General features: G+C 37.7%; 1 protein-coding gene across 3 annotated transcripts in view; it reads right to left on the bottom strand.

Annotated features, from left to right (window-relative positions):
• The window catches only part of LOC136864301 (synaptobrevin-1), a 281,568-nt gene that overhangs the window by 137,986 nt on the left and 124,446 nt on the right, over positions 1 to 19,136 (bottom strand). For 2 of the 3 annotated variants that reach the window (XM_067141104.2, XM_067141105.2), the window contains exon 2: positions 3,581 to 3,695. In XM_067141104.2, the coding sequence (XP_066997205.2) occupies positions 3,581 to 3,695 (115 nt within the window). Of the gene's footprint in view, positions 1 to 3,580; positions 3,696 to 8,593; positions 8,758 to 19,136 lie in introns of all 3 variants that reach the window. The other variant, XM_067141106.2, reaches the window with a different exon arrangement.

Raw genomic sequence — 19,136 nt, forward strand, 5'->3', positions numbered from 1 at the left:
CATCTTTTTTTCCTTTATATAATCCCCTTGAATTTCAAATCCTAATTTTGCATTTAACTCCAACAGGCCTTCGAAGTCTGAAAGTGGCTTCTTGTTCTTTGCAATGTAATAAGCCACATTAAACAGTATTTTCAAATTACGAAATACCATTTTATCCATTTTCTTTACACATGTTGCCATAGGAGTATTTTCTGGTACCAACCGTGCAGAGTATGCTGCTACACTTTTTATGCAGAGATTATTTCTCATGCTTTTTAAGAGTCTCCAGCTTGAAAGGACCTTCAAATACTTTCACAACTTTCGAATTGTTGTCAGAAAGATGAGCGAAATATGCACACTGCTCACAAAATGCTATTCCTCTGTCATACGTAAGCCATGTCAGTCCCTGCACACACTTCCTTAAATTTTCTTTTCCCAGTTGTTTTCAAAGTATCTTTACCTAAACATTGTGCTGCCACTTCTGTCATAGTTTTCACTCACTGAAGCCTCCCCAGATACACAATCAGAGATGCCAACTTTCAAGAAAGGCAATTCGTAATGCAGCCGCTAAAGCACGGGGGGGGGGGGTAATTTTTTTCTTTTTTAGAGATCTTACAACAGTTTGGAGTTCACATTAGCGCGGGATTCAGTCTTGTTCTTCCTCATCATGCGCATCTGAAATATTGCGGCTACACACACTATAAAACACCTGTGAATTAGATTTTGAGGAACACAGTAAACAGGGCCATTCTTTCGAGTATTCCTCCCTAAATTTTTGAACTATTTTTGGTTTATTACTAGCGTCACTAGTCACGGTAACGTAATCACACGTATTTTCCTGCACAAGAAATCGCTTCATTATTTCAAACCTTTCGCATTTCGTAACACACGATTACCATATATCCCAGAAGGATATTAAATTTGGCAACTTAAATAGCAATAAATACTTCAACAGTCACGCACACAGTACTCACAATTAAACGGAGTTTGTCACCACTTTCCCGCCAAAACAAAGACAAAAGAACTCGCATACTGGCATGGAAGTCTGATCATGCGAGGAACAAAAACAACCACTCCGCAAGATATACCAGTTCACAGGTGCCTATATTTCCGGTACTGGAAGCACACACTGCGTTCGGCGCATGAAAACTCTAAATATTCTTAATCGAGGGACAGAAAAGGGGTATAAATGATTACTGATAAATCTGGAAATAATATTCTGAGAATTTAAGCTGTAATGGCATTCCTTGTGTATCTTTTTCAACACTTCATACACTTAGATTTAAAAATCAACAAACAATCGTAATTTGTGGTGTGCGATTCGTAAAGGTGTAATTACGATGGGTAATTCGTAATTATTACGATTGAATCGTAATAGCTGGCATCTCTGCACAATGCACTGGTGTTAAAACTGAACTATCATTTACCGTACCGGTACTTTATGTTGAAACCACTCTGCCACTGACGAGACTGAAAAGAAGCCTGCTAGTACGTTTTGATTGTTCGGTTTTCTCTCATTTAATGGAGCACGTTTCATACTGGCATAAACACCACAAAAAATGTAACAACCAAAGTTTAAAAAATGGAGAAAGGCTCTGCAGAAAGCATCATCAAGCAACTTAACAACAACAACAACAACAACGAACACTAACACTAACACAATTAGGGCTGCCACACATTATATGAATCTTGCTAGATGTCCTTCCAGTTTTCCAAATAAATTCTTCAAATTTTAATTTCTGTACATTTTCAACAGACATGCAATAATATTTATGATTATCAAATTTTGAAACTAAGAACACTCCAGATTTTTAACTACTCTTATGATGAGAACTTCATAACAAGTAGTAGGCACGTTAATTATCAGCAACGTTCTAAAGATAACAGTTAAGCCTAAATTTTGTGATTAATAGCTTTGAATGGTAAATACAAACAGTCTAGAATCTTGCATCATGTTTATATAAAGCCTATGGAATAGTGCAAATTGTCAAACAATGACGAAGTGCCTTGTGTTGCAATGAAGATGACTGAATAGTAAATTAAAGGGAAAACTGCTGCGTTGGCTACCCTGAGCAGAGTATGTCACATCGATCAGCAGCCAAAATTAAAAACGAATATGAAAAAGGTAACCAATGAGAAGCTGGCACAAATGAACAGCTGTTACTCTAATAAATTAATTCATTTAGTAGCAAAAGAGGTTCTATTTTGATAGTAAAGGAGCGTCGCAGGATATTATTTGTCATTAACACAAGAAGTATATTAGAGTCATTTCTATGTCTAATATTTTCTTTACAAAAGGCTTTCTCGACACAAACATTTGTATTTTACATTTTTTTCTATTGCTTATATAATGTGGCTTGATTGTTATTTAAAATGGTAGTAACATTCATATAACGGCCCGCTGTTACATAATTTCATTCCCTTGTTCAACTGAGTTCAATAAATCGTATAAAGTGTCAGGGGGTTGTGTATTATTACATGTGTTGTAAAACAGTTCAGTGACACCAATATAATTGTAAAGTGGGAGATTATACCGAACTTGAAAAGCAAGGTGCCAGAGAAAAGAATTTTAGGCACTATGGCGACTGGGATTTTTCGTGCCCCGCTCTGCAGACATGTAGATAAACTCTGATGGGACAAATTTTCAGCACCTCAGCATCTCTGAAAACTGAATAGTTAGTGGGACGAAAGAAGTTATTATTATTATTATTATTATTATTATTATTATTATTATTATTATATCATGAGAACTATTGCTCTAATTGTTTTTCATATTACTATGAAAGTTTTTTTTTTTTTTTTTGCTATTTGGTTTACGTCGCACCGACATATATGTCTTACGCCGACGATGGGATAGGAAAGGCCTAGGAATTGGAAGGAAGCGACCGTGGCCTTAATTAAGGTACAACCCCGGCATTTGCCTGGTGTGAAAATGGGAAAAGACGGAAAACCATCTTCAGGGCTGCCGACAGTGGGGCTCGAACCCACTATCTCCCGAATACTGGATACTGGCCGCACTTAAGCGAATGCAGCTATAGAGCTCTGTACTATGAAAGTTGAAAAATGAAAGTTGAAGCTTGAAAGTTCTTAGAATTCACATGCTCACCTCTCTCCTGGACACATTTTTCCACAAGTCATCACTGTTTCTTTTGAATCTCACACTCCTAGGAGCAATAAATCTAAATACTCATGCCTGAAAAAACTTTTGTCATACTCAAAACAATGTGAGCATATATTCAAATCTAAGAAGGTTCTCTCTTCTTTATACTACAAATAAGGATCTCTCTCAGACTGTTAGAAATGTAAGCTTAAACTACACCACCTCCAAGCCAGGAGCTAAATGTACGCTACAGTTTCGAGAACTTCATTCTTATACATTTTAAGTAAGATTATTAAAAATTAAAATCGAACGAAGTCTTTTCCAGGAGAAAATGAAGCAAATTCTACGGTTCGGAATACTACCTGCACAAAATTTCTTGATGGCACTGCAAACTGTACAGAAGATTTTATATGACAAAGTGTTCTGCCTTGATCCAAAGATTTTAAAATGGAATTCTATTGAATATTAGTTTTAATCTTCAACAGTTTAACCAATAATTACCTCATCAACTTGAGCCTGGGTCTGTTGAAGACGCTTCTGAGCAGCATTCTGTTGAGGATTGCGAGGTCCACCAATGCCTTCCTCAACCCCCGAGTATCCAACACCAGGTCCATCCCTGGAACCAAGTCATATAAATATTATTATGCTCCAGTTTATAATAAAAAAGCAATGAATATGCATTGGGACAACAGTTATGAAAATATACAAGATACCATTCCTAATAAAATACAAGGTTATAAAACTGGGTTTATAAGAGAATAAAGTCTTTTACCAGACTGTTGTACATGATAACCACAAAAAAGCTTGCTCCAGTTTATGTAGGCTATTTCTGCAGTCATACAGATTACTTTGCATGCCATAATACCAACTTCCTCAACAATGAAGAACAGTAGGACAGAGTAACACCAATTGGAATACCGGTACCTCCTCGCAGACTGAAGACAAGAGCTATAGTCATATTAGTATGAAATTTAATACCTCTGCAATGAGGCAAGACATTTAGCAAAAGGATTACAGCATAACAAGTGCTAGAGACCCTGTTATTACAGAACCTGTTCTCATACCCTACAGAGGATGAGCATCTCAAGGTCAGGTTATAAAATCTTTCCCAAAGGCAGCTTTTATAAACAAACAAAACAAAACAAATATCTCACAAGACTTGTTACCTATTATATCAACAAGTCAAGAAAAGTAATAATTGCACTTCTCCAATGATATTGTTTTCGCAAATGGTTAGTATGGAAAACCAAGCCATCATGAAAGATTCTCAGGTGAATTACATGCTGTTACACTTACTCTACAGAGTAAGAAACACTTCACTATAAGAGATCAGAGGTCTTTACATGAGAGTTTTAACACATGGATGATCGAACACATCCCACTTGACAAACAAATATAATGTAAATTGACTGAAAAGAAAAAAAAGTAACATTTCTGGTTTTAGAGAGATTGTAAGGAAAGTTTACAATGATGCCCATTTCACTTGCTGTACAGTATCGGTGTTAAATAGCGTGTGATGCAAGTGTGTAATGGACTAGTATAACTTTGAAACAATTCTCTAAATCCATGGGTAAATAATGGAAATATCGAGCTTGATTAGTAGGTATTATTATTATTATTATTATTATTATTATTATTTACATAGTTATGAACAACAGATTGTCAGTACGGACTTATTTGGTATAATTATTTGTGTGTTGTATGATCAGTCTTGTGTAACAAAACATGTGAGATTATGTCACGATACTTCTGCTGTATGTATATTAACACAACTTTATTTAATGTAAGAACACGTAATTAATAGTATATAATTTATTATTACCCATAAATGAAAACCTACAACCTGTTTTCCGAGCATTGACCAGGTCAGGGATGTAATGAATGAATCATATATAGGGTCATCACTCCCAATGTGATTAATTAATGACTGATAGATGCTATGAAATGAGAATGGAGAGCGTTGCTGGAATGAAAGATGACAGGAAAAACCGGAGTACCCAGAGAAAAACCTGTCCTGCCTCTGCTTTGTCCAGCACAAATCTCACATGGAGTGACCGGGATTTGAACCATGGTATCCAGCGGTGAGAGGCCAACACGCTGCCGTCTGAGCCACGGAGGCTATTACCTGTAAATATGATTTATAAATCCAATGTAATGTTGTGCAACAGAGGGTAAGATTCCAGAACAACACACCTTTGTCAGTCAAGCTTTACAGAATGTTCTATCCATTTGTACATAGGTTATTGGAGGCTCTAGAAGACACGAGAAAACATTTTTTGTCATACTTTTCTAGAAGCCTGGCCAGGCAAGGTATATAAAGAACCGTCTCGGGAGTCAGCAAGAGTTGTTAGTAAGTGTGTGAACTCACGTTGTGAGTTTGTTGTGTTGGTAGTTTGTTGACATGCTGATGTGGCATCATTCTTCTTCTTCTTCTTCTTCTTCTTCTAGTTGGTTCAAGATGGCAGTTCTTTAGTGTGTGTGTGTGTGTGATTTGTAAATAAAACAGTGTACACAACTGACAGCATCTCCTGTGCGAGTCTCTGATTACGATGAAGTTGCAAGGGCAGCAGTCTGGAGGATTGTCTTATATGGCCTTGTAAAAATATTTAACATGGCTTACCTGTGTTAATACTGCTATGCAGCTGAAAGCAATGGAAAACTACAGCCATAACTAACTCCCAAGAACATTTGGCTCCCTCTGTATGAATAATTTACTGATAATGGCTTCCTTCCAGGTAAAATATTCTGGAAGTAAAATAGTAGCCCATCTGGATCTCCAGATGAGGACTACAAGAGACAAGGTAATCAGGAAGATGGATACTGACATTCTGCAAGCCGGAGCATGGAATGTTAGAAGTTTGAATCATCACGGTAGGTTAGAGAATCTGAAAAGGGAAATTAGACTTATAGTTCAGTTATGAGTTTCAACTTGATGTTTTAGCGCTGCCTTTTGGTGGAGGGCAAGTGAATTAATCAACAGCCAATCACAGGCAGCCGATCGCTCCGATAGAGCGCGTTAGACTCCAGTTCCGGTTAGCAGTGTTGTCGATCTGTTGTTTACTGTAACCACGTGCTATCGGCTGTGTGTTGTATTGTGCTCAGTTCTTTTGGCGACCTTTGTGTGTCTTTCTGCTAGGTTGTCCATTTATATTTCGTAGTGTATATTTTACTCATACCTGCCAACTTTGCAAAACCAAAAATCAGGAGATTCTTATAGAAAAATCAGGAGATACAATTGGTCATAACTGCTTATTCTACATGTCTTGCGCAATACAAGAGTACTATGGTATATATAACACTGTCTCAAAACCCGACTGTTGCTAAACGAGGCTACGAGGCTAAAAGTTACACATGTCTATTCCCTCACAGGAAGTATGCGAGATGATCGTTCTCTGATAAGCCTTCCGAAAATAATATGAACTCAACTTAGCAAATGCATAGATTAATATATTGCATCATGTGCCCGCGCGATTATGCGAAGCGCAATGCTATTTTTATCAATAAATTAAAATTCGCCAGAATTGTCTCCAAATGGCTCCTAAAAACTCTATAAAAGTCATCTTTGACATAATGTCACTGCATTATTAAAAAATACTCCAAATCTAGCGACTAGTCTCTAGAATCGACTAGACTGATGTGAACGAACACGAACATAAAACGCGAGAATGAGAGCTTGGCAATCCATACACGCGTCGCGATATACAGTTTTCAATAAACATTACACATTTGCGCACATTTCTCGTATTAATATACGTCAAATTTTCATTTGAAAGCGGCTAATGAGCGAAGGACTTCCGGCCACTGGCGTAAAAAGTCGAAATGGCGGGATTTGGAAACAAATGTCTGAAGTTCACCAAAAACTACGCTAAAATCGAGAAAAATAATAGAATAACCGGGAGGCGAGAAAAACTGTCAAAAATCGGGAGTCTCCCGCCTAAATTGGGAAAGTTGGCAGGTATGTAAATGTATTGTTTAATATTTTCTAATAGTATAGCGCGTTATATTTTAGTGAATAGCATGCAACAAGGTACAGCAGTGGTCTAGTTTATATAGTAGCTTAGCTTAATATTTCGTTCGGTAGTTATATAGTAGGTTAATTTTAGGCCCGTGTGTATTTGATATTCTGTCATGTCAACGCCTACGTCTAAGGATGAAGCTCCCAAGAGAAGAAAGCCCTTCCGACGCGGTACTCCACTAAGGAGCCAGGCCTGGGAAATTGTTTGTAATGTTAGGGAGTCATTCTTGACAAAGCGCCAACAATGGCAGTTAGAAAGAATGAGTTTATTAATAGCACAATATTTTGGTTCGTGGTGACATGAGGAAGGGGGATCTCCTGCATCTCTTGAAACACAAGCCCCAGTGCCCAGAGTATGCAGTGGATAAAATAGCCAGAAAGCACGAGCCTAAAGTAGTTAACCTTCCACTCTACCATTGCCATTTTAATGCCATACCACTGATTTGGGCCCAAGTGAAGGATTATGTAGCTGAGAATAACCGACTGTTCACATTTTCGGAAGTGAAAGACTTCGAAGCCGTAGGCCGTATAAGTGCGGAGGACTGGAGCAACGTTGTGAGACACACGAAATCCGAGATGATTAAAGCTTGGGAGAAGGAAAGTATCACAGATGATTATGTTACGATTTTATTATCTCTTTAGGGTCAGGCGAGAGTGGAACCTTAACAAAGGACGACAATGCCGATAGTGACTCAAATGAGTGGTGTGTTCCCTCTGTAGGATTTTTTCCTTCCTTACGGGAAATTGAATCTAACAACAACGCGAGATATTCTACGTGGTGAGTAGAAATTTAATTTAATTTTCTCATGTTTTATCTGTTCGAGCATTGACATATTTGTATCTCCTAGCCGTATCCTAAATGTGTTGTGTTTTATTGTTCATCTTTTGTAAATCATGTATGTTGCTACAAAGAATAATTGATTATGGACTTATATTCCAGTATATACATTTCCGTTCGTGTTGTGTATCGTAAATCAGCTGTTTGTATTCATAGCAATTTGGCACCACTGTCTGACTTCCGGTTAACTGTCAAGTCATAAAAACACGACTATAGTTGGTATAAGTGAAGTATGTTGACAGGAAGAGCAGGATTTTTGGTCAGGCGACTACAGAATTATCACCACAAAGTTAAACAAGGGAAATTCAGGAATTGGTTTAATAATGAATAAGGAAACAGGGTAGTGGGTAAGCTACTATGACCACCATAGTGAAAGGATTACTATTGTTGAGATAAGACACCAAGCCAATGCCCACCGCAACAGTAGCAGGTATACCGCATATGCGGATGATGCAGAAATCGAAACAATATTTAATTCAATATGTAGAAGATGAGAATCTAAATGTGATGGGAGACTGGAATGCAGTGGTAGACCAAGGAAGAGAAGGTAATGCCAGAGGAGAGTTCAGATTGGGACAAAGGAATGAAAGAGGAGTGAGCTGGTTCAATTCTACACCGATCATAATTGAGCCCTTGCTAACACTTTGTTCAAACATCATACATGACTGCTGTATATGAAGACGAGACCAGGAGCTACTGGAAGATATCACATATACTTCATTACGATTAGGCAGATTTTCAGAAACCAGGTATTGGATTGCAAGATCTTCCCAGGAGCAGACATCGACTGACCACAATTTGTTGATCATGAAATGCCATCTGAAACTGAAGAAATTGAAGAAAAGAATGAATGCAAGGAGATGGGATCTAGACAAGCTGAAAGAAAAGAGTGTGAGGGATTGTTTCAAGGAACATGTTGCACAAGGAATAAATAAAAAGGCTGAAGGAAACACAGCAGAGGAGGAATGAACAGTAAAAAAAAAAAAGATATCAGTAAGGCTGCAGAAGAAAGGTTAGAAAGAAAAACTATCAACGAAGAATCGATGGATAACGCAGGAGATACTAGGCCTGACTGAAGAACGATGAAAGTACAAGAATGCAAAAACTGAGAGCAGAAAAGAATACAGGTGCTTAAAGAATGAAGTGGATAGAAAGTGCAGGGCAGAATGTTAAAGGTTGTGTGGTCCAAGGAATGGTAGATGCTGCACACAGGAAAATTAAGGAAAACTTTGGGTGAAAGAGAACTAGGTGTATGAATATTAAGAGCTCAGACGGGAAACCACTTCTAGGGAAAGAACACAAGGCAGAAAGATGGCAGGAACATATCCAACAGTTGTGTCAAGTTAAAGAAGTGATATGGGTTCTCGAACAAAGAAGAGGTTGTTGATCCTGATGAAATGGGAGACCCAATTTTGAGGTCCGAATTCAAAGAGCTTTGAGACACTGAAGTAGGAACTAGGCACCTGGAATCAATAACATACCCTCAGAATTACAGACTGCCTTAGGAGAAACCAGCATAGTGAGGTTATTCCATTTAATGTTTAAGATGTACGATACAAGAGAAGTGCCATCTGATTTTCAGCAGAATATTGTTACACCTATTCAGCGTTCTCCCCAGACATTTTTGTCAGATGGGTGGCAGGAATGAGTAGACAGAAAGGAATATCAAATAATTTCAATTTATTCCACTCAAGACATTAACAGTAATATCAGACAAGTTAACAACTGCAAAACTGAACTGTTTCAGTGTTAGCACTAACAAGACATATCAGAATATTTTGAACTTCTAGTGTTCTTCTGCTTGTTCATAATATGTAACACAGGGGCTTACCACTAGGTTGCTGTGGAGTGCCATATGGTTTTGTGACGTCCCGTGGAATCGAAACCGCTCGCGCACGAAACGTACGTGATAGTCAAGCTAAACTCTGATGTAAATGCTGACAATGAAGATTTAGCATTTAAATAGACTATTTTACAGTACCATATTTAGATTTTAATTTGGAACTCCCAATGACTCAAATATGTATTATGTAACTAGCACATATCTAGGTTATATTAGCCGGGCGCTCTGCAGCCTATGTACATGGCATTCGTAGATCTAGAAAAGGCATTCGATAATGTTGATTGAATCAAACTGTTTGGGATTCTGAAGGTGATCAGGGGTACAAGATTAAATTAAATAAGTCCAAACAAACCTAACGGACTGCAGTCAAAGTCAGGTGATACAGGAAACATTAGTTTACGAAATGAAGTCTTAAAGGAAGTAAATGAATATTGTTACTTGGGTAGTAAAATTCTTCATTGAGGACCTACGACATACTATGACTACAATCTACAAAATAATTTCAAGAGTTGTTACATGAATTAAAATCGAAGAAGACAGAAATTTGGAGTGACTTTTATATAATAGATGCAATGACAACAGGCAATTGGTGCCAAAGTTGTTTCGACCTCAGACATACAGTGACTTGTGCAGCAGTCCATGGCTTCCATAACAACGCACATGTTGTACTTTAGTTTTCACAAATCGAAACAAGATTGTGTGTGGCGATGGTGTGAAAAATTTTGTGGTCGTTATCCCACCCTGGAGTGCCTGAAGAGGCCTCGTTCTTTGACAAAACTTTGTAATGAATAAATTTACATTCTTGCACATTGTGTACTTTCTCTATTTAATAATAAAATAACTCTGGCAAAAATAAGGATGGCAAACAATGCAGAATAGCACAAGCAAGGAAGGCCATTCTTAAGAAAAGAAGTTTGCCCATTTCAAACATTGACATAGGAATTTTTTTGCCATTTGCTTTACATCACACCGACACAGATAGGTCTTATGGCGATGATGGGATAGGAAAGGCCTGGGAGTTGGAAGGAAGCAGCCGTGGCCTTAAGGTACAGCAACAGAAAACGATCTGCAGGGCTGCCGACAGCGGGATTCGAACCCACTATTTCCCGGATGCAAGCTGACAGCCGCACGCCTCTAACCGCAGGTTAACTTGCCCGGTGGTGTAAGATGTAGTTACGTAGAAATGAATAGATTAACACAGGATAAGGTGGCATGGAGTGCTGCATCAAACCAGTCTATGGACCGACGACTAGAATAACATAATCACTGCAATAATTTGACTGGTTGACAAGCCAATGAATTCACACAGCTGCCCCAATTGTCCCTCTCACCATCACAGTCTAACAAGGAACATTTGCAAAGTACCTAGTGACTATTTATCTCATCTTTTGTTAATAACCAGAAATGATCCACTAAATGGCAGTAATACAAGTTTTAACTGCCCACACTGATTCAATCGTGGGTTCGAATCCCAATGTCGGCAGCCCTGAAGATGGTTTTCCGTGGTTTCCCATTTTCACACCAAGCAAATGCTGGGGCTGTACCTTAAGGCCACGGTCACTTCCAACTCCCAGGCCTTTCCTATCCCATCGTCGCCATAATTGTTTGCATTATTGTGAGTGTATATGACTCTTCCTCAAAAGTTTTAAAAAGGGGGCAGATAGTGTCCCAGCTGGTTTTCTGGTGTAAAATATGTTTGTATGAATTATAGATTATTGTTGAAAGTTAGTTGGACATAAGATCTATTTGATCCCTTAATCTATTTTCTTAATAAAGGTTTAAATTTTTTAAATTTTAGAGTACAGCATGCGAATCTCACCTCTGCCTCACGTCTCCACACCTGACTTGGCATTTTGATCATTTCATAATTTGATAGATTTTAGTGTTTTGGTGTTATAATAAGAATATGCAGCTGAAAATCTACTCGTGAACACTTTACTAACATTTTCATTAATTTATAAATTAAGACTTTTTGCACTGAATATGCCTGCCCCCAAGTGAAGTCTCACCTCTGTAAAAAATTCAAAAATATTCAATAATACACCCACAGATAGCACTGTAGGCTTCCTAGCTTCATTGGATTCAATTATTGGCAGCTATCTTGTCAGCTGCCTGAAGCCAAGTTGAGCATGTGCTTTTCTAAGTATTATTTTCGGTGTATGAAAATGCTGGTGGAGATCAGGTCATTGGACCTTATCTCCAAAGCATGCTTCTCAAGGAAAAGTTTTATGACTGATAATTTAATTATACTACAAATTATAATCATAGGTAATATATAGTTTAACAGTGAGATTTCTTAAGCTCAAACGTCCAACAAAGAAGAGAAGAGAAAACTCACCTCCTTTACTCTCACCTCCATTACTGTTATCCTTGAGTGTTATTTAAGGAGGCGAGAACAAGTTTTTTTTAAATTTTCCTTACGTCACACCGACACAAGATAGGTCTTTTGGCGATGATTGGATAGGAAAGGGCCAGGAGTGGGAAGGAAGCAGCCGAGGCCTTAACTAACGCACAGCCCCAGCATTTGCCTGGTATGAAAATGGGAAATCACGGCTGCCGACAGTGGGGTTCGAACTCACTATCTCCCGAATGCAAGCTCACAGCGACCTTAACTGTACCGCCACTTGCTCGGTGTGAGAACAAGTAATGGAGTTAGTGATGCAGTAGTATATTTTATAATATTGGTTACATGCATTTCTCCTTAGTACACACAATCTAATTGGTTATCTAAATGACTTGAACTATGAAAATTTAATCTAAACTTCTCCCGTCCTTTTTAGGAAGTGTTCACACTGAATTTATTGACACCCATTATTTTTGCTTTGTAACAGTTTATTTTATATCCCTGACACTAATGTCAACATTCAGGTATTTTTATACTTCAAGACAACAAAGAAGGTTCGATAATATTGATTTTAAGGAGAATAAGTTTGGTTTTTATTTTCTAATATGGTAATAAACATTCTTTACTATTATAATATCTGGAAACATTTACTACAGTAAATTTAATCCTTATTCTCACAGGTACTCACTCCACTGTGCAATTTTCTCACCTCCATGACCATACCATTTTTAAAAGTGGTTATATAAACTGTACCAATCAGCAATTAGGTCCAGTACTTTAGTAGTATTCTGCATAACGAAATGCAACACAAAAAACAATAGAGTGAAAAGAAACATTTTACATTTTAAAAATCTACCCTCTTAAGGACAATGACCCATACAGCGATTTGCAATGAATGTATTCTTGAGATTGTGCATCTGAATTTGTATCTTGCACAATGAGAATTGATGCAACTACAATATAACTTGTTCAAAATCAGGCAAAGTGGACAAGAGCATTCTTGAACAATGGCAGGGTAACTGTCTCTCTCCCAGTGTTGGAACAAAATGTTTGGTTCTAAGTAGATTCATTTTCACTCCAACAAAATCTGTTCATAATTCTGGGTAAACACAGAGGTAACAACCACTCCACCTGATGCGACTTAATCTTCTTCATCCTTTGGATGTATACTTTTTTCATCAATGGAAGTTTACCAAAAGTATTTGTGCGAGTTTTTCTAGAAGACACTGATGCTGACCTCCAAAGTGTAATGCTGTCAACCTTCATGTGCTTATTCACAATCCATTTAGTACAAGCCCCCCCCCCTTCAAAAACATGATCAAGCATACCTGGAAGCTACACTTACCAGTTGAATGTGATGCCTTTGATGCTCCTGACAATGCTATCTGGGACACTGAAGATTCCAGTTGTTCAACACCCGACTGCACAAATGCATCATTCATCAAATGTGCTTGCTGTCATTTATATTTGTGCTTAAGAGATTTATACAGAGAGACCCACAAACTTGTTTGGACAGCTAAAATTAGTAACACTATCATTATATAGTTGAGTTTCCTGTTGTATTCATTATTATATGAATATCTATTTAGACTCATGAACATGTAAAATTACTGATATAGGCAGCAAAAATTGGTATAGGAAGCATTGACTACAGCTGAAATTCATGTTTGAATTTACGGTATACCATTATCAGTCAGGCACATTGCCAACATTCCCTTTAGGGGTTAGCCAATCTATTTCCCATCCAGTTGGCTTCATTTTGCTTCCTGACTGGTTAGATAGGAAGGAGAGGGTATCATGTAATGAGAAATGGGTTAACATTATGCTTTCAAAAATCCTGGAATTTATTTCCTGTGACTTCACACTTCAAGTCCACAGCTGCTTCATTCCCAATCCTAGCCATCTTTAATTACAAATATGCATACGGAGATACACAAAACAACCGTCGATATGACACACTCGTCAGAGCAAGAAAAAGATACATAGAGATCTGGCCAGTTGGAAGACGTCCGGTCCTGCACGCGCACTTTGGATGATCTAGCGTACCGCATTGCCTCCTAACAGAGCACCTGCTAAAAGGACAATTCAGTGCATAAGTTTATACTCAGCTGTCGCGTGCTGCTTTTCAATTTCTCATTCTGTAGTAACTGTGGTTAGTGGTGGTGTACGTTAGGCCTATCTTTGACAATAAGGAAGGTGTTAAAAATAGCCTGCATCGTAAGGTCCTAAAGAGTCAGACGCGTGCGGCAATCTCAAACATTATAAAATTTATGGGAAGGGAGGCAATGAAAGAAAAGTTTGTGATAGATTGTAAAAAAATGCAGGAAAAAGTAGCAGCAGCTGTTGGAGTGTGAGAAAGTTCTCTGGCACGGATTAAGAGTAAAAAACGAAAAGCGGTGGAAATAGGAAAACCTATAGATAGTCTATTTGAACCACTAAACAAAAGAAGAATGCGCACAAAGAATGTTACTGGACTGGAAGACTGACAAAGGTGTCGTACAGATCAAAATTAGATGGATGGCTTTTCCGGCGTTTGCTCTATTAACCAGCGTTTCGTCTTAGGTCTGACACTAGACTCTTCAGAGTGGGATGTGTCAGACCCTACCCACTGACGCTGGTATCGTATTGTTAATTTTTATTTAGTTGAAAAAAAGTTTACCTACTGTTTCAAAAATTCATGCAAAGTAAGAGAAAGAAAGTTCAAAGGACCCAATACTAGTCAAGCGAATGCTTGAATCATTACGATATCGGTGGAAAAAAACCAACATTAACAAGTGCATCCTAATGGAAAACATGACATCAAATACAAAAGATCTGTTTATTTGAAAAAAAATTGCCCAGTATTGGGCAGAGGATAGGCTTATAGTGTACACAGATGAAACCTATATGCATACGTCCCATATATCCAGCAAAGGCTGGTCTGATAATTCAATATCCGGTATATCAGCGCCCATACCAAACGGAAAAAGACTTACAGTTGTACATGCTGTTGGGGAAATGGGTTTCAGCGAGAACTGTCTGCTAATCTGAAAGTCTGGCAGCAAAAGTGGCGACTACCACGATGACATGAATAGTGACAATGGATTTTAAGTGGGTGAATGATATGCTTATTCCTAACCTTCCACTTCATAGTGTTTTCGTGATTGACAATGCGTCATATCAAAAGGAAGTAGATCGTGCTCCAACCTCCAGCTCACGGAAAGTGACGATCTCCTGGCCAGTGAATAGGAACATTCCACACCGTGAGACGATGTACAAACACAAATTGCACAAGCGGGCACACAAAACCTATATCCTAGATGAACTCTTGGAACAGTATGGACATACTGTCCTTCCACTGCCCACATATCATCCTGAATTAAACAATATTAAAATAATGTAGGCAGAAGTGAAGAACTGGGTAGCTTCTCACAACTTCACCTTCACTACTCACAACGTAGAGAAACTCGCTAGACAGAAATTCGCGTCAATATCCGCCGAAGACTGGAAACGGAAATGCGAACACACAAAGTAGGTGGAGAAAGACTTCATGAGGGATAAGGAACCTCTTGAAGACATTATAGTGTCTTTTGTGATCCAGCTGGGAGCCAACGACACATCATCCGGTGAGGACAACAGAAGTGATGACGGAGGACTCAGTGGAATTGAAGAGCTGTAGAGGACATTATAAACATGTGCTCATGTTGGCAATATAGTGTCATTATTTTATTATTTCAAGTGTCATTTACGTTACCGGTATCTTTGTATACATAGGCCTACGTGGTTGCCTTTTGCTCAGCATATGTAGACCCTTTATGGCGTTTCTTTTCATGAATTATATATATATATCTATATCATATCTTTAAGTCACATTTCTTATTTTATAAGAGAGCAACAAAATCTTGGCATTAAGAAGCTAGAGCATACTATCATATAGTCTATCCCTGCTTTCTCGCCTTGCAACAAAAGTAATTATTATTATTATTATTATTTTTCACCTTCTTCGAGGTACGTAGAATTAATCTTTTCTCTGTGTGGTGTTCTTTTCTTAGCACCCAGTACTTCTTCATTGTTTCTAATCTTAAGTTTCCTCTCGTCTTTCGTGATAATAGATTTGGCTTTCAATGGAGATATGTCTTGGAACCTTATATTTTCATCTTTAGTTATTACTTTAGCTGTTCGATCGAATAGTGAATTTTCTATAATTTTTAATTCTACTAGGTTTTTTTCAGTTTCTTTAAACCAGTTGGGTTTGTTTTGCGGTTACAGAAGAGGTCAAAGATTTGTTTGGTTAATCTATTGGAGTTCATTCTGAGAAGACTGTAAAAAGCTATCCTTTTTTGCATAGTATCCAAAATTCTTTAATTTTCTTGTAGTGTGCTTCATTCTTGATGTATAGAATCTTAATAATAATAATCATAATAATAATAATAATAGGGCCTAATAATAATAATAATAATAATAATAATAATAAAAATAAAAATAATAATAATAATAATAATAATAATTTATTTTACATGACTTTGCTCAGGTTACGAAGCCTGCTGTTATACCAAAACATATTCTACACTGTACATCTACAGTTAATTTTACATCTAATTATAATTTAAAACAGTGGTTACACCCGAACTCTAATATCATACATGTTCATTATAGACCGTTATGCATTTCAGCATTCAGTCTGCAAATTAAAAGTATAATTGTAAATAAAAAAGGTTGTCCCCCTGTGTTGTAGTCGCCGTAGTCCCCACCACTCACCCACTTAATTAAAATACTTAAATATCACTATACCACTTTCTTCTAGCAAACATATTACATGGAGTGTCCCGCAAGGGTTGCCATCTTCCTGCATGCCATGTCTGTAAACGAGAGTGCAGTTGCAGTCGCACCATTCCTGTATACCCATAGAAAAACCATCAACTCCGATGAATAATTAGACTGAAAAACAATAAAACTTGCCCCAATACAGTAAGAGTTGATCTTCAACCTGTAGACAAACATTGTAGCATGTGATGGCATTACAGTTCAATCTCTGCAATTCAGCATCATGAATCTTCAAAATTTTGGTGCAAATTGCATTTAAAACTCTATAGCACACAAAAATTCGATGTTCAACACTTGATTCAGAAGTCGTGAAACACACTAAATGTCTATCCCTGCTTTCTCGCCTTGCAACAAAAGTTGTTATTATTATTATTATTATTATTATTTTACCTATTAATTACTGCTATATAAGAAGTAATCACATACAGTAGTATGCTGTACAGAAGCTTGCAGACTAGCCAAGATCCTGAAAACACTGGGCAACATATGTGGGTCAGACGGCTACTGCATCAATCACTCGTCCAGACTCGCCACAGGGAATAACCGGTAACTTGACAAGCTCGCACTGCGTAACATATAGGCTATTCATTTTCTACAGAACTAGCTTATGTGACCTATCAGTAGCTAAACACTACTGAAATTGAAAAAACCATGGGCCATCTTAAAACTATTCCATAATTTTCACTCAATTTTCAAGCTAATTGAATAAACATCACACAAAGTTATCTGTGTCTTTATTACCCATAACACTAATATATCTCAGTGAAAACCAGCCTTCTTAAAACTGGGTGTTGTCCATTTCATACAACAAATAAGTAGGCCTATATTAAATACAAATGCACATTTGTAAGGTGATCTAAATAATGGAAATTAAGCAATAGGGCCAATCATTGCCTCGACCATGTGAAATTTCAATATCTCTTGGCCATCTCACTGGGCAGCAGTAAGCCTATATGCACCACAAGTTTGTTTTTTTATCTGAATAATAACCTCATTTAACATGAGCCAGGCCTTGGAATGAGATCCGATTAGTGTAAAAATTTTATGAATATGCTAACTGGCAAGGTTCACTGCACACTTCAAGGATAAGTTAATGATTAGATGCATTAGAGGAATAAAGGGGGTATTGGAAACTAGATCTACCTGAGAACTTTGACTGCCTCTCTTCTGTTCTACTCAAATTTTACAAGTCTTAAAGCTTCTATTCAAGATACACACTTAGACCAATGTAACTATGAACCGTCTTTTCTTTTACAATCTGTCTTACGTCGCACTGACACAGATAGGTCTTATAGCGACGGTGGGATAAGAAAGGGCTAGGAGTGGGAAGGAAGCAGCCATGGCCAATTAAGGTACAGGCCCAGCATTTGCCTGGTGTGAAAATGGGAAACCACGGAAAACCATCTTCGGGGCTGCCAACAGTGGGGTTCGAACCTATCTCCCGGATGCAATGAACTGTCTTAAAAGACAATGGAGTGTCAAAACTTTGTCAAAGTGCCAAAAGCCAACAAAATGAAGTTGCTGTTGCATTTTTTTTTAACACCCTCATATGCCACTTATCTCAGCGAGGATAGATCTTGCTTCCTCAAGACAGAAGATGAACAGATGGCTCCACTGAGGTTGATGAACCCTAAACATCTCAGAGGAAGACAAGCCCCAAACCATCTGCGATACATAGCAGTTACCTTGAAAACTAAAACAGTGGCTACATAGTTTGTTGCCGATTGCTTACTGTTGAAAATTACAGACATGTGGTTTCTGCAGTTAATGTACTGGAACACTTGTTGGCCATAAAGATACATGCCATCATCAGGTAAGATTATAATCTGCCATAAAGATACATGCCATCATCAGGTAAGATTATAATCTGGTCCCAAGATAAGAAGTCAGGGTCAGGATAGGAATCTGTAAGTTATATCAATTTAGTTATTTACGTTTCCGTATTTCTTCTAGGCTTGTAATATATTTCTTATGAAATTGTCAGGTTGACCTATCCAGATTGGTATTTCATGACATTCATTATTTGTTCTTATCACAGAATAAGGAGTTAGTTTCAGGTTTGGGGTGGGGTTTCCACAGTATACTACAATGGTTTCTGGTAATGGTATTGACTAATTAAGATATGTACATTTTTCTTTATTACACATTGCAATTTCCTGTTTTAGTTAAGATTTTCAAATGTCATTTGGTTCTCAGCACAAACTCTTGAGTACT

The sequence above is a fragment of the Anabrus simplex genome, chromosome 2, assembly GCF_040414725.1.
Source record: "Anabrus simplex isolate iqAnaSimp1 chromosome 2, ASM4041472v1, whole genome shotgun sequence".
NCBI lineage: Eukaryota > Metazoa > Arthropoda > Insecta > Orthoptera > Tettigoniidae > Anabrus > Anabrus simplex.